Source organism: Mus musculus, chromosome 7 (genome assembly GCF_000001635.26).
Source record: "Mus musculus strain C57BL/6J chromosome 7, GRCm38.p6 C57BL/6J".
Taxonomy (NCBI): Eukaryota; Metazoa; Chordata; class Mammalia; order Rodentia; family Muridae; genus Mus; species Mus musculus.
In genome coordinates, this window is record NC_000073.6 from 90,245,276 (window position 1) to 90,270,142 (window position 24,867).

General features: G+C 43.4%; 1 protein-coding gene across 4 annotated transcripts in view; it reads right to left on the minus strand.

The window, feature by feature from the left end:
* Ccdc83 (coiled-coil domain containing 83) overlaps window positions 1-20,157 on the minus strand; it is a 41,933-nt gene extending 21,776 nt beyond the window's left edge. For 3 of the 4 annotated variants that reach the window (NR_111924.1, NM_183293.1, NM_029256.3), the window contains exons 1-4: window positions 20,049-20,157; window positions 14,155-14,271; window positions 5,208-5,292; window positions 1,742-1,904 (exon numbers count right to left, since the gene is read on the minus strand). Coding sequence is in view for 3 of the 4 variants with exons in the window: in NM_183293.1 (NP_899116.1) it covers window positions 1,742-1,904; window positions 5,208-5,292; window positions 14,155-14,249 (343 nt within the window). In the remaining variant the exon portion in view is untranslated. Of the gene's footprint in view, window positions 1-1,741; window positions 1,905-5,207; window positions 5,293-14,154; window positions 14,272-19,922; window positions 20,026-20,048 lie in introns of those variants that run through there. The other variant, XM_006508277.4, reaches the window with a different exon arrangement.
* Between the last annotated feature and the right edge of the window lie 4,710 nt (window positions 20,158-24,867).

Consider the following 24,867-nt stretch of genomic DNA (forward strand, 5'->3'; position numbering starts at 1 on the left):
TGTCATGATTAACCGTGACAACCATTTTCATTAGTCAGTTGTTTGATTCAGCCATTGACAATTTGTTTTTTGGCTTTTCTTTGAGAAATGATAGAATGGACAGTCAGAAACATGTCTTCTATTCTCCCACATTATAAGTCTGCAGAGTGAAAGATGAGTTCTCTGATTAAATCCTCACAAATACTGAACTATTTCAAACCTATAACCTCTTGGCCTGCTCTGGAGTACCTACTGAGTGTGATGTCTTATTCAGTTCATAAGCCTAAGTATAATATTGCGGAATGTCCTTAAACATGAAGCACTGCTCGGAGCCACATACAGTGAGCCTCACAGTCACCTGACTCACTCCTGTGATACTCACTTCTCACACTAGTCAGTTTGAGAGTCCCTTAAAGGCAACACTATATTAACCATCTCCATAAATCCAGCCTTCATAGAGCTGGTAATTAACTGATTGGTTTAATAGATGTTTATTTAAGGGATGCCCTTTAGTCTAGAGGTCTAAGGAATCCACGGCATGGTTTCCCCATCCACCTAAAGATAGACACAAGACCATACAATACCCTAAAATGATGCTTGTTAATGTTCTCAATCAGTTGTGAAAACCAGATGGGCAACTGTCCTCTCATTTGGCAGAAGAGCGACTGTCTGAGTCCTGAGCTGCAGTTAGCTCTTTAGGGGATGACCGGTAGATGTCATGGGAGTTTTAAAGAGAGTCTGATGAACATACCAATTGGCTTATTTTGATGACCTTGTCATCATCTGCTGTCTTCCTTAGTCTCTGTGGCAAAAACTCTTTGGAAGTGTCACATGTCTTGCCTTACCTTCTACTAAGTCATCCAACTTGGTCACCATTTAACATGTATCCTGATTGCTCCTTTTGTCAACTTGACATAACACAGAGTCATTTTGGAAGTAGGAACTTTAGTTGAGAAAATGCCCCCTGACCCCCATCAGATTGACCTGTGGGAAAGCCTGGGCTGCATTTTCTTAATTGGCAATTGATGAAGAAAGGCCCACCTCCCTGTGGCTGGTGTCAGCCCTGGGCCAGTGCTCCTGAGAGGTATGAGTAAGCTATGGGGGAAGTGGCAAGTCAGTGAACAGTGGTCCTCCATGGCCTCTGTTCCATTTCCTGCCTTGAATTCCTGCCCTGACATCCCTCAGTGACGGACTGTGACCTGAGCGTTGCAAGTTGGAACAAACACTTTCTCCTCAAGTTGCTTTTGGTCATCATGTTTTATCACAGCCATAGAAACCCCTTGATAACGTGGCATTTTTGTGCTCAGTCCCTCCATGCTAACAGGTGCACCTCAACAGGAACCATTGCCAGAAAGTGATTTAGCCAGAGTACTCGGCCATTCTTTAAGATGGCATTCCTAGTGGATGGATGGCCCTAGTCCTCCTCACTGTCACTGTCCTAGTCCTCCTCACCTTCACTGTACTAATCCTTCTCACTGTCACTGTCCCAGTCCTCACTGTCACTGCCCCAGTCTCCCCCCCCCTCAACTTGTCATTGTCCTAGTCTTCACCCTCACTTCTTTCCAGGGCCTCTGCTTCCTTCCTTCCTTCCTTCCTTCCTTCCTTCCTTCCTTCCTTCCTTCCTTCCTTCTTCTGTCTTCATACCAATATGGATTGTGGAACAGATGATATAATCTGATATAGAGTCATGCATTGGAAGGCAAAGGCAGTAACTCACAAATGAATATAACACTGGTGACAATTTTCTAAGTTCCTAGCTCACCTTTCAAGCTTGCCTCCTGTTGTCTTTCAAACTCCCATTTTTCCTTCATTGCCTCCTCCACTTCCTCTCTTGTTACTATTGGTGCCTCATCCAAATTCTTCTCTTTCAGTTCTTTTATAAGATTCTTTATGTGCCAATTCTGTTCCTCCTTCAAGCGTCTATTCTGCCATAGAAACCAACAGTTAGACACATCTGCTCAACTCTTCACACTTTTTACCTAGAACACAGGCACACGCTGAGCCTTGCAAGTACTACCTTTGGTAGCTTAGAGAACATGTAAGATTCAAAACAAAATAAAATCAGTGCAGTAGCCATCAATAGAATGTTATATTTTTAAAGACTATGTTATCAACTTACCAGTCTATCACCCTCCCACAGGCTCCATGAACATGGTGCTAATTTTTTGAACCTCCCATTAACCCTGCTTTTGTCTAGACTCCCTAACTTAGTCATCTACCATGTGTAAAGTCAGATGCTAGACACCAAAATGATATCTATTAGCAAAACAGAGAAAAGGCTTTTATTGAACTACCATTATCATTTGCTTTCATCACAGATGACATAATTAATAATCTTGCTTTAGGATGGTGTTCACTCACCATTCCAAACTTTTCAATTGAAATAAAAAGCAAGTTATTCTTTGTGGATGTCTGATCCATGCTTTTAAGATGCATATTTTTAACTGACTTGAAGTTTATTCTTGCCATTGCTGTCTTACTGTGTGTATCAGGGAATCCAAACTGAGAGAACAAGTCATGCCCCAAGCTGCCCTTCGGTAGTTACCAATGGGAGTTTTTTACGGTGATGTCAGTGGTCCCAGCCAATGACTTGAATTCATGAGAAAACACAAGAGCAGCAACAGAAGCAACTGCATGGGTAAATCTGAAAGTTATGTACTTAGACTTTCTGTAATTATTTTATGTGAAAAAATATCAGTGTGGAGCAATAAACACAGACCTACGCTTCATTACCAATAAGTCAGTCCCAATTTATAAAGTGCGTTTTATGTGAGAATGCAAATGAGGAGGGGTGCAACTGAGATCGAGTTGGTATTGGTCTTAATTAGATTACTATAGATTAGGATGTTGATTAGAGTCCTCACGGAAGTCACTGAGAAAATAACTAAGATGGGATAAAGGAAATGATAGTTAAAAGGGTACACAAGAAAGAGTGTAACACAAAAGAAAATAATGGAAGAATAAAAGTAAAACAAACACGAGACACAGACAACAGGGATGGAAAGGTGCGTGTGGCGGGACACACCTGTCATCCCAGCACGTGGAAGGTAGAGGTCGCAAAGCGACATCTTAATCCTGCCCTGCTGTGCTTCCCTCAACCATACCTGACTAGGAGTGCCAGTGCTGACCACTGGAGCATGTGCTGTAGCCCCTTTGAAGGCAGCTTCCTCTTCTTTCACACTTTAATCATACTGTGTGGAGTCTCAAGGACATTGACAAGGCTTCTTTTTCACTCTTACTCTTCACCTGTGCCTACTTTAATTTTTGTTACAAATACTGCCACTCTGACAACCCCAGAGTCACAGGCATATTGCCAAGAGATTGTCAAGAGCCACGGATCCCTGCGGAATGGACAAGAGCTGCCATTTTACAAGAGGGAAACTGAGGCTGCAGGGGCCTGGGAATCACTGCACAAACCACCCAGACACCGATCTCAGTCAAACAGAGATGGTTTATTGAATACCACATCCCAAGACTGGTTGATCAGGGCTGCCGGGGAGACTCGGGAGCTGAACTTCACTATCTAGCTAGAATCCTACAGAGCTTTTAAGTCTGAGAGCCACAAACATCTGTGCCGAGTTATTTCACCATCAGGACTTAGGAACGTGTCTCTATTGTACATTTATCCTGCTCCCATTGGTTGGGGTATTCAACTGTGACAGGGGACTTGACTAATCTAACATTCATGTTTTAACTTGTCTACCAGGATGTCAGTTACCCATGTCCACGTCTCTCTCTGCAAAGAGGATGCCAACTCCCAGTGAGGTCTTTGGAACTTAAACTCTACTCAAAATGGAAGTCTTACTCCAAATAGCATTTTATGTTGGTGCAGGTGTCTCTCTTACGTTGGGGTCCATCCCAGGGGCAGCTTATAAAAGCAAAACCGTAAAAGCTTATACATATGTGCAGGAAGAGCTGCCTGGCAGTTGGTTCGGGTTCAAGCTTACTGTGGCTAACTATACAAAGCAGTTCTAACTGACTTCTGCTATGCTTGGTTTTCAAGAGCACAGAACATAGCAGAATATGCAATCAACTTGAACGCGAGACAGATTCCTAGTAACAGCAGTGGCAGCATGCGAGAAAGTTTCCTTATAACATCAGTAACAGCACAGAAATGGCAGGCTAGATAGGTCACAGTGACCCAGGCCTTAACATTCTACCTAGGCCTTACCATTCCACCTAGGCCTTAACAAGGCTGGTGCCAAGTTTTGCCAGAAAGCTGTCACTAGAAAGTTGAATAGTCAGGATGGAATGCAAACCCATTGTGACTCCAGATCCCATTAAAATGTAAAGACACAGTCTTTAAACACACAAGTTGAGCTAGGTATGATGCACATGTGTAATCCCGGCATTCAGGAGGCTGGGAGGGAGAAGTATGAGTTCAAGGCTAGACTGGTATAGTAAGATCCTGTACTGCAGTGGACATGGCAAACAAAAAAGCCAAATAAAACAGTCAACTTCGGAAGTTTCCATCCTATACAGAGTAAATCAGTTGACTGTCTTAGTATGTCCTTGCGAATGTGATGCCTGAGGGTATAAATTGGTTTCATTAATATTCACTGCTCACGGACTTTATTCTGTTGTAGTGGACATAGCCACCATCACCTTGATATTCACATTCATCTTATTTTTAAACGTTTTAATTATCGTGTATGTATGTAGGTGTGTGCATGGACACATGCCACAGATCATATGTGCAGATCTGAGGACCATCTTCTTTCCTTCACCATGTGGGTTCTGCAAATCAAACTGGGGATTGCTGAGTTTGGTAGTAGGTGGTTTTATGTACTGAGCTGGTGGCCCTTAACCTGATTTTTACAAGATAAACTTTAAGCTTCCCATTAGTTATTTTAACAACTGAGAGTATACTGTTCTACATGCATTTACATATATGCAGACTCCTGGAAAAGCTGAAACAAAGATTCAGAGAGAGAAGAGAGAGGCGGTGATCCATTGTGGAAGTAGACAGGAAGTCAGAAGATAAACATGATTTCCGGGGTATCCGTCCTCATGATCTAAGTAACACGACTGAACTGGCTTTCCCTGATATCCTCAATACCATGGAGACAGTAGTGCTGGCTTGCCCCCAGTGTGTGAAGAAAACTAGTAAATTATAAGTCAGCTGATTCCAAGCACCAAAGAGCATGCTTCCTAGGGTAACGAGCCATCAGGAGCTGACGTCACTCTTACTGTGCGCATGCTCTGAGCCTGTGCAGTCCAGCACTCACCCTCTCTTGGTACTTTTGATTCTTTTCCCTCAGCTTCTTGATATGGAACATGAATCGCTCCACCGCATTCTCCTTTATTTCACGACTGAGGAGAAACAAGGATGTTCGGGTTAGTTTCCTCAGAGAAGGGTACTGAGGCCACCTTTTCATTTAAACTAAACTGAAACCAAGCAAGACAGAGGGCAAGTGGACCGTGGAGCGCAAGTGGACTAGGGGAACCTGGGCATGCCCACAAGTCTGCGCTCTTATTGCACGTTCTCTTCCAAAGGTTAACGCTTCCCCATCGCAGACGGTTCTTTAACATATAGCAAGGGTAGGTCTGATGACCATCCATCCATAGGAGAAACAGAAAGAGCCGGAAGCTCAGGTACAGGGCAATTGGTGGCTATATGAAGGTCTTGTGTACTCGGCATTTCTAAAAGGGGGTAAATCTTGGAACTCTAGGTCTGAGATTGAAGCAAGGTTACAGAGATCGCTTCACCCAAACTCCCTTATTTAGCTAACGATAAAGTGCTCAGTTTTAAATTTTGCTCTTTACGATTTCTTGCCTCCTCGGTTGCAGGCAAATCAAATCTCGGGACCTAGAACTCCAGGCTGTCAGATAAGCCTCACCTAGCTCTATGTTTTATTATGTGGAGTAAAATAAGAATTTGCACGTGAAGGGTGCCCTCGAGAGGGCTCGTCAATTCTTGTTGAATATGAATTGCTACCAGGACTCTCTCTAAAACCTCATTTCTATTTATGACCTTGTGTTCTTACGAGAGGGAAAATTGAGGCTCCTTCCTTCCACAAGATGAGGAAATGCAAAACGATGTAAACAAATCACACTGTGGCATGCCTCAAAAGGAAGGCGATTTGAGCACCAAGAATGCTGAGTTAGTTCTGCACACACACACACACACACACACACACACAGAGTGCACACATTCAGACATGCAGCAAATGAATGTTTAAACAAAAATCCAAGAAGATGAGTTTCAGAGCTCATCGGTTTCAAACCTCCACCATTTGTTAGCCAGGACTCCCTTCATGAAGTCGCAGACTCAATGGCTGCCACTTGGCCCCATACTGCTTTGGGGACCACAGGGATGGGTTAGAACAAGACCTTCGTGATCCTTGCCTTCAGGGAGTACAGTTTCCTAGATTCAGAGTAAGTGATGATGCAAATACTGTTTACATACTGTGATGGGCGCTATGGGGGACTATGGGGTGGGAAGGGAAGAAGGTGGAAGGGTTGCTGTTCTGCAGGGCAGGAAAAACGGGTCTCTGAATAAGCAAAGCTTTACTTCCAATTAAAGAAGTAACTTCTCTGTACCCCTTGCCTCCTGGTGTGTGTGTGTGTGTGTGTGTGTGTGTGTGTGTAGCACCTAAACACAGGGCCTCATTCATATCACACAAATGTTCTACCTCTGAGCTGTATCTCCACCCTCTAGCTCTCTTTTTTATGGATAAGAAATGAAGATATTATATAAGTTATCTGAACAGTGCAGCTCCTCGCAGAATCTCTGTAACGGAGCGTGGGACATAAACCAGGCCAGGAAGCTTGCTAAGGTAGAGCAGGTCGAGACCCAGAGATTCGGTGGGCACACACTTGAGGCTTAGGGGACAGTCAGCTTCCTGCCAGACTCCTAACTTGAAACATGTGCCATTCTTCTCAGATAAAAGAAACGTGTTCTATGGTTACATAGGCTCAAGACAGAGTTCTCCATGGAAGTACCTAGAGGTTGGGAGAGCTTAGCCAATAAGCTTCCCTTCCCAGACATTCCTCCCCGCACAAGGTATAATCTCAGGGCCACCCTGAGAAGTGAGGTATGGTTTTATGTATCCATTTTCCACCATGACAATAAACTGTTTAGAACTATGGATTGTCTCTTTCATCAAGATCTGCTGTGAGGAACCTGGGGAGCCTTGTCTACAGGGCGGCAGTTTAATTTTCCCACAGAAGACCTCTCTGTGCTCCCAGCCTGCCTCCTCCAAGCCAAGGACAATCATCCCTGCTGGGCTGGACAAGCCAGGGCTCCCTTTTCCCCCTACCCCGGCCCCAGGCTAGATGCTGGGCACCCAACTCCATTCTCGGCTCTTCAGAGACTTCCAGTGGCGCCTGGATGTCCAAGAGTAAAAAAAAAACCTCCATGGCTCCTGCCTCTTTGAAGATACAGTGACCCCCCCCCCCCCAACCAGATCTGGCTTTCTCAGACTGTGCTTTCCCACCCCAGGAGTGGTGCCATAGTGCTTCCCGATGGCCCAGCACGGCACGGAATAAGTGCAGTCAAACTCCCTGCGTTCTGACTCCCCAAGAGGCTGAGCCCTGTGGCAGAGCAGACTCAACCGTGGGACTAGGCAAATCTCAAATATGTTGTCTCCATCTGTTGAGTTGAGACTTTGATGGACAGAATAGAGTGGCTTCCTCAATACAGCCAAGAACTTTTCTTTGGAATACCTGTCCACCGAAACCCAAGTCTGTCATATGATGTACATATTCTAAAGCTGTTCGCTGTTCATCTGAAATTCTACTTTGGTTGTTCAGCTTCTATTTCTATTCGTTACATTCGAAGAAGCCTACAGCTGCTAACCTGTGAGTGGTTAGGAGCAAATGGCTTGGTCTCAGGCTCATCCTACAGTGAGCCATGTCTGGCAGTTCTTGGAGAATTCTGAACTGTTTCCGGCCTCCCTGGCCCCCTTGTGGAAATCATGGCAATTGAAGGTTTAATTTTTGACTTTCCGTGGCTTCCTGAAGAGGTGGACTTGCCTAGGAGCACTGGAGCTGAACTTCAGAACTCCACACTCTTGCCTGTTACATGGAATTGTCTTCATTGTGCCCTTTTATATGTGCCCCATCAATGCCTTAGTATCCTCTATGTCATGCTGAGGGCTGAAGGAGGTGGGATGATAAACCCAGATATATTACAGTGATTTTGTGTTTTTTTTCAAGAAAGGGTTTCTTTATGTGGCTCTGATTGTCCTGGAATTCACTCTGTAGAACAGGCTGGCCTCAAACTCAGAGATTCATCTGCCCCTGACTCCAGAGTGTTGGGAGTAAAGACATAGCCCTACGTCTGGCTCTTGCAATGATCTTAAAAGGGTCTAGTGCTCTTACAAAGCATAGCATTACCATGTGACATTAGACCACTTCCTGCCCATACTTTCAAAATGTTACTTATATACAAATTTCCCCTTCCATGAAATATCATTGGAAATTTGAGGCTGAAAACACACTTAGAATGTTTATTTTATGTGCATGTCTGTGTACTACTTGTGAGTCTGGTACCCATGAAGGTCAGAAGAGGGGAGTGGGTCCCCTGGAGCTGGAGTTACAGATGGTCATGAGTCACCATTTGTGTGCCAGGAATTGAATCCAGGTTCTCTGGAAGAACAGCAAGTGTTCTTAACCCCAGAGCCATCTCTCCAGCCCTAAGAAAAATAACTTTTTAGAAATATGAGTATTTTTATTGTATGTCTCATCCAAGGTGTATTTAAAAATTAGTGCATAGAAATGAACAATTTAGAATTCAATAAACACATCATTTTACTAATCTAATAAATCAGAAGATGTATTTGAACTTAAAAACATTCTCTTCTTTTCTAAACCTATATCCAGCTACCTATATTGTGGAAAGCCAAAGAAGAAGTATAAAGGATAAGATAAAAACCATCGTTAGAAGAAATCACTTATGGCATCTCCAGTATCAGCTCTTCAAAAAGTAACCTTCTGGAGAGGTTCCTGGCCTTCTTTTCTTGTAGGAGAGTCCCTGTGTGCATGGCAGTGCCTGACCAAAAGACTGGGCTGTGGTAAGCACTACTGTTAGTGTATACTCACCAGTGGGTGAGACAACATTGGATGCATGGCAAGCATTTCAACACCCAGATAAACTCTGTAAATTTGTATCTCCTACACCCATGAGTGAAACGGTATCTTAGTCTTATCTTTGTAAGTTTGATTCTGCACTCAGCCAGGACTCAACAGCGAAAGAAAGAGACCCCGAGTTTACACTATGTACCAGCCACGCTAGGCACTGCAGAGACAGACATGAAATCCAGTGCTCAGAGTTTGTTGAGGAAGAACCAAGCAGAAAGCACATCTGGTGTTCCCCTTCATCTCAGCTCTAAGTGGTTTTGAAGTGGGGACTTAAGGGTTCTTTGGGAAGTCAACTGTGTTGGATTGGACTTTTGCTGGGGTAAACATGCGAAGGAATATTTCACTGAAGCAGACACAGGGGAAAGGATGCTCTCTGCTAAAGCAAGCACGTGAAAGGACACATGATGAAGACTTCTTTGTTAAGGACACGCATGTATTGGTCCACCTTACATTGCACAGTTGAGCTCCATTTGTCAGGACTCCATAGAGAGAAACGCACCAAAAAAACAAAAACAAAACAAAACAACAAAACAACAACTACAACAACAACAAAAAACTGGTGGTGTGCTGCGGCTTCTTGCCACTTCCACGGACTTAGGCTGATTGGTAGAGTGATGTCAGCTGAGACAGACTCGTGGAGTTTTGCTAAGACAGACTCACAAGCTGAGGCAAGACAGGTGGTGAGGCAAGACTTGTGGAAGCCATGTGATGTCTTGAGGGAATATAAATAGGTCTGAACAGACAGTGATGGAGGCTGAACGTGGCTTGCTGGTACAGCTAGCCACGCAAAGCGTGTGGGTCTCTCATCTTCACTGACCTTCACTTTGATGAGAAAGGCACAGTGAAGAACTTCTCCTGACATCCTCCTGGTCCCTCCTGATAATTTGTGCGGAGTCCAAGGTCTGGCTGTCTCTGCCAGGCAGTGCCACCACTGCTGATTCGTGTTTGCTATCCCGACTCTCCTGAACTAGACTGCTGGTGTATCCATGAAGTGCTTGCGAGCGGATTGAGCTGCCGCTGCTAACCTGTGAACTGAACGGCCAATTTCCTGACAACACTTATGGGAGTTGCTCTAAAGAACCATTTCTTTTTTTTTTTAATTTTTTATTAGGTATTTTCCTCATTTACATTTTCAATGCTATCCCAAAGGTCCCCCATACCCACCCCCCCAATCCCCTACCCACCCACTCCCCCTTTTTGGCCCTGGCGTTCCCCTGTACTGGGGCATATAAAGTTTGCAAGTCCAATGGGCCTCTCTTCCCAATGATGGCCGACTAGGCCATCTTTTGATACATATGCAGCTAAAGACAAGAGCTCCGGGGTACTGGTTAGTTCATATTGTTGTTCCACCTATAGGGTTGCAGTTCCCTATAGCTCCTTGGGTACTTTCTCTAGCTCCTCCATTAGGGGCCGTGTGACCCATCCAACAGCTGACTATGATCATCCACTTCTGTGAGATGACAAGAGAGAGCTATAACTGGGTCCTTTCAGCGAAATCTTGCTAGTGTATGCAATGGTGTCAGCATTTGGAAGCTGATTATGGGATGGATCCCTGCATATGGCAGTCACTAGATGGTCCATCCTTTCCTCACAGCTCCAAATTTTGTCTCTGTAACTCCTTCTATGGGTGTTTTGTTCCCATTTCTAAGAAAGGGTAAAGTGTCCACACTTTGGTCTTCGTTCTTCTTGAATTTCATGCATTTGGCAAGTTGTATCTTATATCTTGGGTATCCTAAGTTTCTGGGCTAATATCCACTTATCAGTGAGTACATATTGTGCGAGTTCCTTTGTGATTGGGTTACTTCACTCAGGATGATACCCTCCAGGTCCATCCATTTGCCTAGGAATTTCATAAATTCATTTTTTAAATAGCTGAGTAGTATTCCATTGTGTAAATGTACCACATTTTCTGTATCCATTCCTCTGTTGAGGGGCATCTGGGTTCTTTCCAGCTTCTGGCTATTATAAACAAGGCTGCTATGAACATAGTGTTCATAGCATGTGTTCTTCTTACCGGTTGGGACATCTTCTGGATATATGCCCAGGAGAGGTATTGCGGGATCCTCCGGTAGTACTATGTCCAATTTTCTGAGGAACTGCCAGACTGATTTCCAGAGTGGTTGTACAAGCTTGCAATCCCACCAACAATGGAGGAGTGTTCCCCTTTCTCCACATCCTCGCCAACATCTGCTGTCACCTGAGTTTTTGATCTTAGCCATTCTGACTGGAGTGAAGTGGAATCTCAGTGTTGTTTTGATTTGCATTTCCCTGATGATTAAGGATGTTGAACATTTTTTCAGGTGTTTCTCTGCCATTCGGTATTCCTCAGGTGAGAATTCTTTGTTCAGCTCTGAGCCCCATTTTTTAATGGGGTTATTTGATTTTCTGGAGTCCACCTTCTTGAGTTCTTTATATATATTGGATATTAGTCCCCTATCCGATTTGGGATAGGTAAAGATCCTTTCCCAATCTGTTGGTGGCCTTTTTGTCTTATTGACGGTGTCTTTTGCTTTGCAGAAGCTTTGCAATTTTATGAGGTCCCATTTATCGATTCTCGATCTTACAGCACAAGCCATTGCTGTTCTATTCAGGAATTTTTCCCCTGTACCCATATCTTCGAGGCTTTTCCCTACTTTCTCCTCTATAAGTTTCAGTGTCTCTGGTTTTATGTGGAGTTCCTTAATCCACTTAGATTTGACCTTAGTACAAGGAGATAGAAATGGATCAATTCGCATTCTTCTACACGATAACCGCCAGTTGTGCCAGCACCATTTGTTGAAAATGCTGTCTTTTTTCCACTGGATGGTTTTAGCTCCCTTGTCAAAGATCAAGTGACCATAGGTGTGTGGGTTCGTCTCTGGGTCTTCAATTCTGTTCCATTGGTCTACTTGTCTGTCACTATACCAGTACCATGCAGTTTTGATCACAATTGCTCTGTAGTACAGTTTTAGGTCTGGCATGGTGATTCCACCAGAGTAAAGAACCATTTCTAAACAGGCCCACTTCCCCCATCCTTTCTTTTCCACTACCCCTGGTGCGTGGTGGGCTAGAAGGGAAGTTAAAGCGTTTCAGAACCCTCGCTAAAAATAGGCTTTGAAAAATAAATTAAAGGTACATTTTTTAACTACTTGCTTCATATGAAAACAAACCCATGAACTACTACCCATCCAAATAATCTTTGGTTTCAGAATCTTTATTTGCACTTTCTATTTTTAAAATCTACAACCAAGTACATACCCATCTCTATCTATTCTCAGTGTAGGAAAGCTGGGTATAAAGGAGAAAACAGGAATCATTACTGAGAGATGATAGCTACATAGATGAACAAAGATGCTAAGAATCATTTTTATACAAACAAAAAACCCTCATAGTCTCATTTTCTTTGGAAGTTTTTTTTTTTTTAATTTTTTTTTTGAAGTTCAGTTCTTCAGAAACCATGAATCACTATCCACTGGGGGCTTACTGCTTTATGACCACATGGAACAGAATGAGAAATACAAGATGCTGCCCAGGCAGTCGTCCTTTAGCTGCTGAGAGAGGGTCCATGGCTACTTGCCATGTGACAGAAGTTCTGTTATGGAGGAAACCCAGAGTAAGTGAATGGTCATTGGCAGAGCATGGGCCAGCAAGTCTTTGGCTCTTGTTGTCTGTCAGATTATTAGTGTATTTTAAACAAATGACAGAGAACACAGACATAGGAATTATCACTTTCTGTGGATCACCAGCTCCTGAGAAACCCGAGTGTTTGCCTCTGTAAACCTCTGGTAAAGAGGGAAGAGACTGGCCTTTGTCAACCACAAGGAGAATCAACTGTAATGATGTCATCACAAAACCACCGAGCAAGCGAGAGTCCAGCCTGTGTTCATAGAGCCTGGGTTTTCTGCACTGCTTCCAAGAGAAGAAAGATTCCAGTTATATGGGAAATGCATGCAAATATTACTTTGCTGATACTTAAGGGTAGCTCAAGTAAGAGCTCTCCCAGTGGCTCTTTTTTTTTTTTTTTTTTTTTGCTAGAATTCTGACCCTTTACTCCCTGCCTTCTAAACAAGATGTGAACACAAGTGAGAGTTTCTCTAGGAGAAGAGAATTTTCCTTGTCCGTTGATAAGACAATTTTCTTATTACAGATGTAGTCACTAGCACCACATCCCTGTAATAAATAATTTCTCTTTCCTAGTCCCAGCGTTCATTGCTTGCTCCAGCACTTACACCGCCAGAATCTGCCCTCTGTCCTTCACTCTGGTGCCTGCCATTTCCTGAACTATGGTATACCTTTTCATATGTCTTTCCATATTCTTCCACTTTCTCTATAATTGTCTTCATCCAGAGATCAACTTGCACAGCTTCTCCACCCTAGCTTTTCCAAACCCTCTGACTAGAGACTAGGTCAAGTCAGTTTCTCCTTCTTTACATGTCCGTCTGCTAGGCTTCAAGGCTATAGGAACCATGTGGTCCTGCTCACAGCTGTATTCTGGCTCAGCACTTGTCCTGAACATGATAACTATACAAATATTTGTTGAATGAAAACATGAATGATTTCATTCTTATTTGGAAATGTACTAACACTTGTCCACTAGTTCCCTAAAAATTACACATTGGAACACCTACCCAGTGCCAAGAGTTGACGTTCTCAAGCCCTCAAGAGGCTATTTGTTGAAATAAGACATCTCCAGCTCCTAGGAGTGAGACATTATGAAATGCTCTTATTATTAAAAAATAATTCTTAAGTCAGAAGTTGTGGCACATGGCTATAATTCCAGAACTTAAATGACTGAGGCAGGAAGATCGTCAAGAGTTCAAGGCTAACGATTGCCTAGAAAGAGAAAAACAAAAACAAAAAACAAAAAAAACAAAAACAAAAACAAACCAAGGTAGACAGTGCTTGAGTAATGACAGCCAAGGTTATATCTCACACACACACACACACACACACACACACACACACACACATTGCGCGGCCTGTGCGCACAGCACAGCGGCACGATGTCTCTAGTCCATCTTGTTTTCTTGGCAGTGCTTAGCTACATCACTCCAGTCTTAGCAATGACTGCATCTGCATGGGGCTGTTCTCAGGTTCAGGCTGCAGACTTACTGATAGTCCAGAAGGGCCTCACTGACAGGCAGCTTCGAGTCTTTTGGTGGTCCATCAGGGGCATCCTTTTTGCTTCCTTTGGCCGAGCTGTCCATGGCTCTGGTTGGCCACTAAGACCTAAGGGCCAAACACATACAGGGAAAGTGAATCAGCCCCATCTTGACCCTGCTACCTGTGCTGACTCTGGAAAATCACCCCTGGGGCTTAAGACTGACTATTTTATCCCGGATCTAACATCATCCACAAGGTGGGAGCACCATTAAACGGATGGATTCTTTAGTCTGGTGAGTTCTGTGCTTAGCCCAGATAGAGCATCTCTGCACACCCCAATTCACCTGGAACTGTGTAAGGCATGAGTACTGTTAAGTTATCCATCATTCTTCTCCATGACCAAAGGCCATTGCTTCTTAAGCTGTTTATTTCTCCACAGTGTTTGGCAATGTGCACTGTGTGTAGCAGCATCTCAATAAATGTCTATTTAAAAAATACTGTGTGTGTGTGTGTGTGTGTGTGTGTGTGTGTGTGTGTGTGTGTGTAAATATTGTAAGAGTCAGGGGTCAGGTAGGACTGGGGTAAGATGGTGACAGGTCCACCCCGGGAACCAATGAGATGTGGTTTCTTATGAAGATCAAGCTAGTCAACCTTCTAGCCTGGGTGGTGAAGATACTCATGACCCCTCATCCCAGATAAGGAGCTACTGACAGTTGGTGGCTACTAGGGGAGGAAGCCTCCTGTGCACCATTGGATGGCTCCACTCGTGTGACCAAGGGCAGCACAAATTGTACTCAGTGGGTCATAAGAAAAAGAAAAGGATGTTGGAGGTGGGGAGTGGGAGTGGGAAGGGAGGGATGGACCAGGGAGAAGTTGTAAAATATGACCAAAATACACTGTATGCAAAGAATAAAGAATATGCACTGTATTGTATACAATGAATTTTAAAAAACATATTAAAAAGGTTTTTTTTTTTTTTTTTTGGTTTTTGAATCAACACTTGAGGGCCTGAAAGAATTTCATTTGGGCAGAGTTGTTAGAGAAATCACAAATAAAAGCTTACTTTGACGTATTTTTTAAACAGCTAAGAGGTTTACAAATGCAACTAACTATAATAAGGATGTTGTTTCATTAACTTTTTATAAACCATAAATTGCCTTCACATAAAATAATTAAATTGTCAATAGTATTTTTAAAGGAAGGAAAATCAAGACCCACTACTGGCTGATGGTTGCACGAAGCAGGAATCCCTCATGGGTTTGGCTTAGGAATCAAAACATACTTTTCAGAGTATGGCTTTCTCCAGACGATTCTTAACTCACTTCATTGCTGTCCTGCGCTCAAGGGTCTGTCCTCTTACCAATGCATCTGAGGTTTGCTTTGGGAAACATCTTGGGAATTGTTTACATGATTGGAAACTTTTTACTGCAAGCATGTGATAATTCTTGGGCAACGCTGTTTCTCTCCCTCCAACAGACACAATTATTATCGAATAAATACTTGGGTAGGTGGGACAATCAGGCAGGTTTTAATCTTAGACCCTATCACTGGCTTTTTGTGTGATCTTCAGAGAGTTACTTAATCTGTTTGTACTTTAGATTCCTCATCTCTTGAACAGCTGAGAAGGATGGCAACCTTACTGTAAGAGCTGTGATGAGCTTAGAGTATATAAAGTGCTGGCCTAGTGTCTCACATGTACAATGTTTCATAAGCCATATGTCTCTTCTACTCTGTCTTCACTTTCAGATACGCATTATTTTTCTTTAAATTGCAGGCACTGTACAGCAGGGGTCTTCATGCTCTAGACTCCAGTCCTCAGGGCTCACTGTGGCCTGGCTTCACCATTGACTTGGATAACCTAACAGGGAGTCCACGGACGTGTATGGATCATCTAGATCCGCTGACGTGGAACCACACTTCTCTCTATAGACTTGCTCCTCATGCACCCATAATTTCAGTGATGCTTTCTTTGTATCCAAGAGTTTTCTAGACAAATATGCACCCATCTTAAAAAAAAATCATTAACATGGTGTCTTTTTTTTCCCCCTTTTGAGACAAGGTCTTACTTTGTAGCCCTGGCTAGTCTGGAACCTATGGAAACCCTCCTACCTTAGCTTCTTGGGTGCTGAGCTTACAAGTGTGAGCAGCCCACCATACTTGTCTTCTTAAATAGGACACTTATTCGCAATTCAGTAAGTTCCACACCAAAACCTATCATTATTTCACATAGTCCATAAAAAATTTTCAGCAAAGAAACATTGTTTCTCTTTGTTTCTGATACCATGCTGAATTGTTACACTGTTTCCTACTTCAGAATATGAATTGTTATCTTTATAAAAAAAAGCATGCTAATGTTTCATTTAAAAACAATAACTTACTATTCTATTTTTTTTTTACTCTACTATATTTTATTTAAAAGTCGAGACAAATGTCAAGACTAATATCTTTCTGAGTCAGATGGGAAAGATCAAGTGTGCTGGGCTCCTCCAGCATTCCCCATCTGGTGCTGCAGAAAACAGGACCTCATCTAGTTCAATTACCTCAGCTGTGTGACTGCTATGCCTTTACCTCTCTGAATGCATAATTAGTTACTTAACAGCAAGCTTACCACAAAGGATTTTAATAAAATATGAAGCCACTAAAGCATGAATAATTCATGCACAAACAGCAATGTGTGTTGTCATTGTTTTGAAGGCTTTCAAGAAAATTAGCAAGACAATTGAACTGCGAATGGCAGTACCCCAAAAGGTAGGTAATGATGCCCAGTAGACGGTAGGACGTTCACAAACACAACCGCTGACCTTCTGAGTATGACTACCTCAGTGAAGGGTGAAAGACCATTTACAAAGCGAATGCTATCTTCAGGAAGGCTTCATCTGGTATAATTCCTGACAAATGAATGTCGAATCTGCTTGCAGTGACTGCAGACATGTATTTGGTGCATGCTCTGTGGCTAGAATGCTTCCTGGTACTGTACAACGGAGCAGAAGCAAGATGGAAACTCAAAGTTATCAGGAGATGCACACAGCAGCAGACCTTACACAAAACACTGAGGGACCTGAGAGAGGGAGAGGGGGAGGGGGAGGGGAAGGTGGAAGGGGAAGGGGAAGAGATGGAGAGTGAGGAGGAGGGGAGGGAGAGGAAGGGGGAGGAGAAGGGAGACTAGAGAAGTTATTCAAGTGCTGCTCTCTCTTTAGAAGGTCATTAAAATATGATGGCTCTTGTGCCTTTGTGCATGTGCGCTCTTTCTTGCCCGGTGAGTTTGGGCAGTTTAATAACTTACTTCGAGGTGTGAGCTGAGAACAGCCTGGCTCCTAAGAATTCTCCAGGTTTTCCTGGGCCAGGAGTTTCCTCTGCCACAACTGTTTTTTTCCTGTCAGAAAGTGTTTCAAAACAGTATTCTCAGCGCTTTCTCAGTGAAAAATGAAGTTTATGAAGTAAAAGTGGAAGTATGATTATCTTCTCGTGGACCAATATCCCACAAGCCTCTAGCTTTTAAAGCCATCAATAGATGCAGAATGGATTCCTGTCTGCGCAGTCTCGGCGGTGGGGCCTGGCACCTGGACAGTGTCTCGCACCTCATTTTCTGTCTCCTTTCGGCCCTAACACCTTTCTGGACATATGAAATGGCTCCTGATGTTGCTTGACTTGTTTCCCATCAACACAGATTGAAATGAAAGATACTGACCTAATTATTAGCAGTGACAACAGTTCTGAATGAGTCCATCGGGAGGAAAAAAAAAACATGTAATTAAAAGATGTTGGTTAGAGGTGACAATTGTCGTAACGTTTAATTTGCAAGAAAAGTGAGAGGTAAGCAGAAATAACTTTTCCTCCCTTTTCTGTTCTGTAACTTCCATGGTTTCTTTCCCTTCTATTTCCACAGCTGAATCTTAGTGCCCCTCCTCCTTTGGCTCTTCCCTTCCAGCTATGAATTTGCCAGCTAGAACGTCTTAATAGAAATGTTTAATATACCCCTTCAATTCTCTGTCATTAAAAAGGGTGGGGCGGGGGAGGTATTTTAGAGACAGCTCTGGCTCTGTCAGCAGTTCGCTCCAAACTCAAAGCTATCTGTAGTAACAGGAGCAACAGTGCGGTACGTCCAGGAGCCTGGCTAAGTAAGGTGCAGTTCAAAGGCCCAGAAGTCATTATAATACTGGTTGCGAAGCAACATGCACATGTAAAAATATTCATAGTACTCATCTCAATAAACTATAGTTCATTTGGGAAGTCATCAACTTCAGCAAGCTCATGTTTTTGTGAATTCAAAAATATATGCTGGCCCATAACCCGGGTACATCCTGGATGTTCAATACACACTGTTGTGAATGAGTTGCCTGCAAACACCCATATATGGCCTCACTTCATGGCTAACAATGTGGATGCAATGTAACAATTCGTAAAGGAGAATTGTTTCAATATCTTATCTTTTTAGAAATTATTATTTTGTAGGGCTGCTAATAATTAGCTCAGTGGTTGAAAGCACTGGACCTGGGTTCACTTCCCAGCACCCAAGTGGCATCTCACAGCTCTCTGTAACTCCAGTTCCATGGCTTCTGACACCCTCAGACAGACATCTGTGCAGGCCAAACACCAAAGGATATAAAATAAAAATAAATTATATATAGAAGAAATATTATTTTGCTTGTGTGTGTAAGCATGGTGTGCATGTGTTTGCATGTGTGTAGACATGTGTGGGAGCAGGTGCATGTGTACAGGTCGACAGTGGATGTTTTCTTTAACTGCCCTCTGCAGTGTATGTTGAGGCAAGGTCTCACACTTGGACCTATAGCTTGCTAACTCAGCGAGTCCAGCTAGTCAGTGGGTTCTGGGATCCATCTCTGCCTCCCAGACACTGCGATTCCACCATGCCCACCGTCCCAACGTTTCTATGGGCACTGGGGATCTAGAACCTGGTCTATATACTCACACAGCTCACATTTCCCCACTGAGTCATCTCCCCATCCCAGCAAAATTCTTTGGAATTCAAGTGTTCATTTATGCCAGGAACGCTTTTTGACCTAGAGAAGGTTTTCTGTCTCACTAGAATGCACTGTTAACAGAATCAGAAATGCACTCCAGCGTTAAAACAAAATGAAGTTGATTTACTTAAGTCCTTTTACAAGTGGTAATTCCATCTAAAATTACTTTAAAATCCTTCACACGTCTTTTCATATAGACTATATATATGTACATAGTCCCAAATAGTGTGAAAATGCAAAGCTTATTCATTTTAGAAAAGTACCATTAAAACCGTTTGTTGAGATCTATGTGTTTAGAAACATGTAGATGAATGACATTGTCACACATCTTTTGGAGGTATCAAGCTTTCCTCAGCTTGGGAACCACTGGGGACACTAGGAGAAGGAAGGAGAAGTGGAACCTCTGATTCCCCACTAAGTCAGTTCAGCACAGGTTTTGGTCCTGTCTGACCCCCAGTTTCTTTCTCCATCTTTTCCATCTCGTTTCAGAACTGTTAAGAGTATTCATAAAGCTTTGAGGAAATTGTGGAGTGGTAGACAGCAACACAAAGGTCTACTTATTCTGTGAGGTTGGGACTCCAAGACACCAAAGGGATGCTTGAGTCTTGGGATACTACCAATCATTATAGATGCCATCACAGCCTCCGCCCCCTTCCGTACTGTGTACCTATAAACCTGTAACAAAACTTAGTATAAATTAAAGATTAATAATACTGGAATAGAACAGTTATCAGATATGACAAACGTTACTTAAACAAAAATGCTTATTTCAGGCATTTTCCATTTAATACCCACCCCTTAAGCCCATCCATCACAAAGATCCTCAGGTACCTGAAACTGATAAAGGGGGACTACTGCATCAGAGGGCTGGGCATCTACTGAGTTAAGAGACTGCGCTAGGACACCCTGAAGGTTACAAACCTTTAAGTTTAGGGCGGCTAAAACCAGGCAGGTATCCCTGTCTCCAGAGTGGTGAAAGAGGGGCACGGCTTGGAGAACCCTTCTCAACAGTTCTTAACCGCTCAGGAACAACGCTCCGAGGGAAAAACCAGAGGGCGCGACCCCAGGCCCATCTCGTGTCAGGGCAAATCAAGAGGAGGGCGTGTCCGCTGTAGTGGGGGAGGGTTCCTATAAAGTTTTGGGGGCAGACTGAAGAAGTCAGAGGTCACACAAGGATGTTAGCTTTCTCCCAGTATCGTCTCCAGCGTTTTCAGGTGAGAATTCCGGGTTGTGGGCTGGTGGTTCTCAAGTACAAATAGCCCAAAGCACTCTCCCTCCCTCCCTTCCAACCCCATCCGGGTCACTTCCCGCTGTTTTCAAAGCGACTGGCATCTTCATCTACTATCCCATTCTGGTTTAGGCACCATGGCGATTCGCGCGCGCCACCTGGCGGGCATATGAGGAATAGTGCGGGTGAGGGAGTGCATGCAGAGGTTAGGGCAGTGGTCCAGTCCTTTCTTCTTTTCCCCCAAGGCCTCTCTCTCCTCTTTTCGAATTCTCTGTGCTTGGAAGGTGGTGTATGTAAATAGGACTCCAGCTTTGTGCGCATGCCTCGCTCGGGTCATTGCAAGCTTATATTTGCTGATATAAAATGACTCCTCTGTGATTTCAAAACAACTCCCCGGGTGTGGGAAGGGGCAGAACTCCTGTGACAGAGGTGCTCTGCTTTTCTGTCTGCGTTTGTCAGCTTGGTTTAACTCTTCAAGTGCTCACAGGGCAACTTGAGGCACTGAAGTCTTTGCATCTGTCTTCTCATTTTACTTTTAAGCGTTTAACAAAGCAATATAGTGCAGTTCAGCCTCATCCTGAAGGCAGTCTATTAAAGCCTCCCATTTCTCTCATTACACTCCAGTAATTTTCTTTTTTTGGCCTGGGAAGTCAGAAGCCAGGCTCTTTTAGGCCTCCGACTCACTTCCAAGTGATCTAGTTGGCTTAAAAAATAGATTAAAACATAGTAAGGAATTTTTAAAAACCTTTTTTGGTTCTTTGTGAATTTTACATTATGCACCCCAATCCCTCTCATTTCCCCATCCATTCATACTCATCCTTGGCCTTTGTAACCTCCCACCACACAAGATAACAACAACAAAAAAATTACAATTGAAAAAAAAATCAGGCCGGGCAGTGGTGGTGCATGTCTTTAATCCCAGCACTTAGGAGGCAGAGGCAGGTGGATTTCTGAGTTCCAGGACAGCCAGGGCTATACAGAGAAACCCCATCTCGAAAACCCAAACGAACCAACCAACCACACAAAACAACAACAACAAACAAACAAGCCACCTGCCCTCCAAAAATGCCTAGTGGAAGCTGTAGTGTATCACAGCGTGTTATACATCTTTACTTGCAACGAGTCGTTGGTCTGGTTGGAGGCTACTGGCTTTTGCTACACTATCAATACTGGGTCCTTACTGGGACTCCTCTTAGATATCCTGTTGTTGCCCTGTGTCATGAAGAACCTGCAGCTTCGGGTCAGCAGGGCTGGTCACCCCATCCATATAGCGATGGGAAAGCTGTTGGGTTAGATTGAGGATGAGGCGTTTAAGGTCAGCCTGGGCTACATAGGAAGATCTGGGTCTGACTGGTAGCTGAGTTGGTGAACTCACCAGCGTCCGGAAACCCACACCATCAGGGCCAGCTCTCCAGCACTGCTTCAGCGAGCTCACCCAATGCCACAGCCAGCAAGGGGCAGGGTCAGCTCTCCCACCTGCTACAGGTGATGGGGGTGCATCTCTCCTCACCTACGCCACTGCATAGCAGACAAGGGGTGGGGCCAGCTCATGCTCTTGGCTGGTGGGGCTCTAGGTTATAATTTTTAAAAGGTTAATACATTACTATTATATTAGTGACCTAATGAAGGAAGGGAACTGAGGGAGCTAGTTAAGAGAGAGAGAGAGAGAGCGCTGTCATCCTGGGCTACATTGAAGACTTTGTTATAGAAAACCAAACAGAAGAGCAGGTGAGCCAACAGGAGGAACTAAGCTGGGTGTTGTGGCACACACCTTTAATCCCAGCACTTGGGAGGCAGAGGAAGGCGAATTTCTGAGTTCAAGGCCAGCCTGGTCTAAAGAGTGAGTTGTCGCGCCCACCTCAGCCAGCAAGGAAGACACAACACGGTCGGATTCTTCTCAACAGCCTCTATTGCAGGAACGCCTCGATGCTGCTACGGGGACCCCGGGAACCCAGGGAGGACTGCTTATATACACCCGAGCACTGGCGAGGGCTATGTGTCCTCCTGGGATTGGTCGGCCTGTCGACACTTCATTAGCATTCACCTGCTCGGGAGGGGTTGGCACCAAGTGGTGACTAGTGCAGGCGCAGTAAGGGTGTTTATGGCCATGGTGTACTGGAAACCGGTGCCATCTTTTAGGCATCGGCTGCCTACATGAGTTCCAGGACAGCCAAGGCTACACAGAGAAACCCTGTCTCAGAAAAAAAAAAAAAAAAAAAAAAAAACCAAACAAAAACAAAAAACAAAACCAACAAAACAAACAAACAACCTCCTGAGATCCTAGTTTCAGTTCACAAACACACATTACACAGCCCCACTTACCCCGTCCTCTCCTGCTGCTGTGCCTCAAGCCCCAACTTGGGCAGACTTCTGCTGCCCAGGAACAGGCCGTGACCGTTTAAAGAACAGGTGCAGGCCAAGCCAACCAGAAAAAAAGTCGAAAGGTGAACTCAGACTGAGACGCACTCCTAGAGCAGATATCACAATAGACACCTGAACTGCAGATAGGCAGCCTACCAGAGGATATCCTCCACTCACTCAGTGACCCTGATCCTCATTCCTGTCCTCCAACTCCCCCAACTGGGGCAGAGACCTCTTGTTGCACCAAAGACCAAGCTAGGCACGAGAATTCTAACCCCCAATTTGGACAGATACTCCCTATTGAATCAGAAGTCATGCTGGCCAACAGAAATCTGGGGCACAAAGACCAGAAGACCAAAGAGGAAAAAGAAAACTAAACAGGAAGAAAACATCCAACAAAGATAAACTCAGAAATCAGCACCTAGACCTATACTCATCCCCAAACCAGACGTCTAAACACCAGTGTAAGAACACAACAGCCAGTGTATGGCACCACCAGAGCCCAGCTGTCCTATGACAACAAGACCTGACTATTTCAACACAGCTGAAACACAAGAAAATGACCTCAAGACCAACTTTATGAAGTTGATAGAGGTTCTTTAAAAGGAAATGCAAAAACAAAAACAAAACAAAAACAAAAACAAAACCCCCAAAAAACAAACTCCTAAAGAAATCGAGGAAAAGACAAACAAAAAAATTGGAGAAAAATCAGTATATCCCATAAAGAAGGCCAAGAAGAAACAACAAATGAAAGAAACTGTGCAAGTCCCGACTACTGAAACAGAAGCAATAAAGAAAACACAAACTGAGGGAATTGTGGAAATGGAAAATCTAGGTAAGTGAGCAAGATCTACAGACGCAAACATCACCAACAAACTACAAGATATAGAAGAGAGAATCTCAGGGTTAAAGACAGGTTAGAAGAAACTCATTCACCAGAAAGAAAATGTTAAATCTAAAATGTTGCTGACACAAATCATCCATAGAATCTGGAACACTGAAAAGACTAAACCTAAGAATCATAGAAATAGAAGAAGATTCCTGGATCAAAAGCCCAGAAAATATATTTAACTAAATCACAGAAGAATAATTTCCCTACCTAAACAAGGACATGCTTACAGAACACCAAATGGATTGGATGGACCAGAAAAAGAAAATCCCTTTGCCACATACTGATCAAAACGCTAAACATGAAGATCAAATTATAAATATTAAAAGCTGCATGGGGAAAAGGCCAAGCAACATAGAAAGGCAGACCAATCAGAATTGCATCTGACTTCTCAGTGGGTACTCTAAAAGACAGATAGGCCTGGACAGATGTACTGCAGACTCTAAGAGACCACAGATGCCAGCCCAGACTAGTATACTCAGCAAACTTTCAGTCACATAGGTGAAAACAAGATATTTCATGAGAAAGTCAAATTTAAACAATATCTATCTACAAATCCAGCCCAAAAGAAGGTACTAGAAGGAAAGCTCTAACCCAAGGAGGTTAACTACACCCATGAAAACACAGGCAATGAATAATCTGACACCAGCAAACCCCCCAAAAGGTAATTACACACACACACATACACACACACACACACACCACACCACACTACACTATATCACTACCACCAAATAGCAGGAATTAACAATCATTGGTCATTAATATCTCTCAATATCAGTGGACTCAATTCTCCAATAAAAAGACACAGGCTAACAGAATGGATTCAAAACCAGAATCCATTCTTCGGCAGCGCACAAGAAACAAATCTCAACATCAAAGCTAGACATTAACTCAGAGTAAAGGGTTGGAAAAAGATTCTCCAAGCAAATGGACCCACGAAAGCTGGTGTAGCTATTCTCATATCTAGCAAAATAGACTTCAAACCAAAATTAAAAGAGATAGAGAAGGAATAAGGAAAAATCTACCAAGATGGCATTTCGATTTTTAACATCTATGTCCCAAATGCAAAGGCACCCACATTTGTAAAAACAAAACAAAACAAAAACCAAAAAACACCCCAAAAAACCAAAACAAAATAAAAACAACAAAAACATTACTAAAGTCTGAACCATACATCGAACCTCACAGTTTAATAGTGAGAGTCTTTGATACTTGACTCTCACCAATGGACAGGTCATCCACACAAAAACTACACAGAG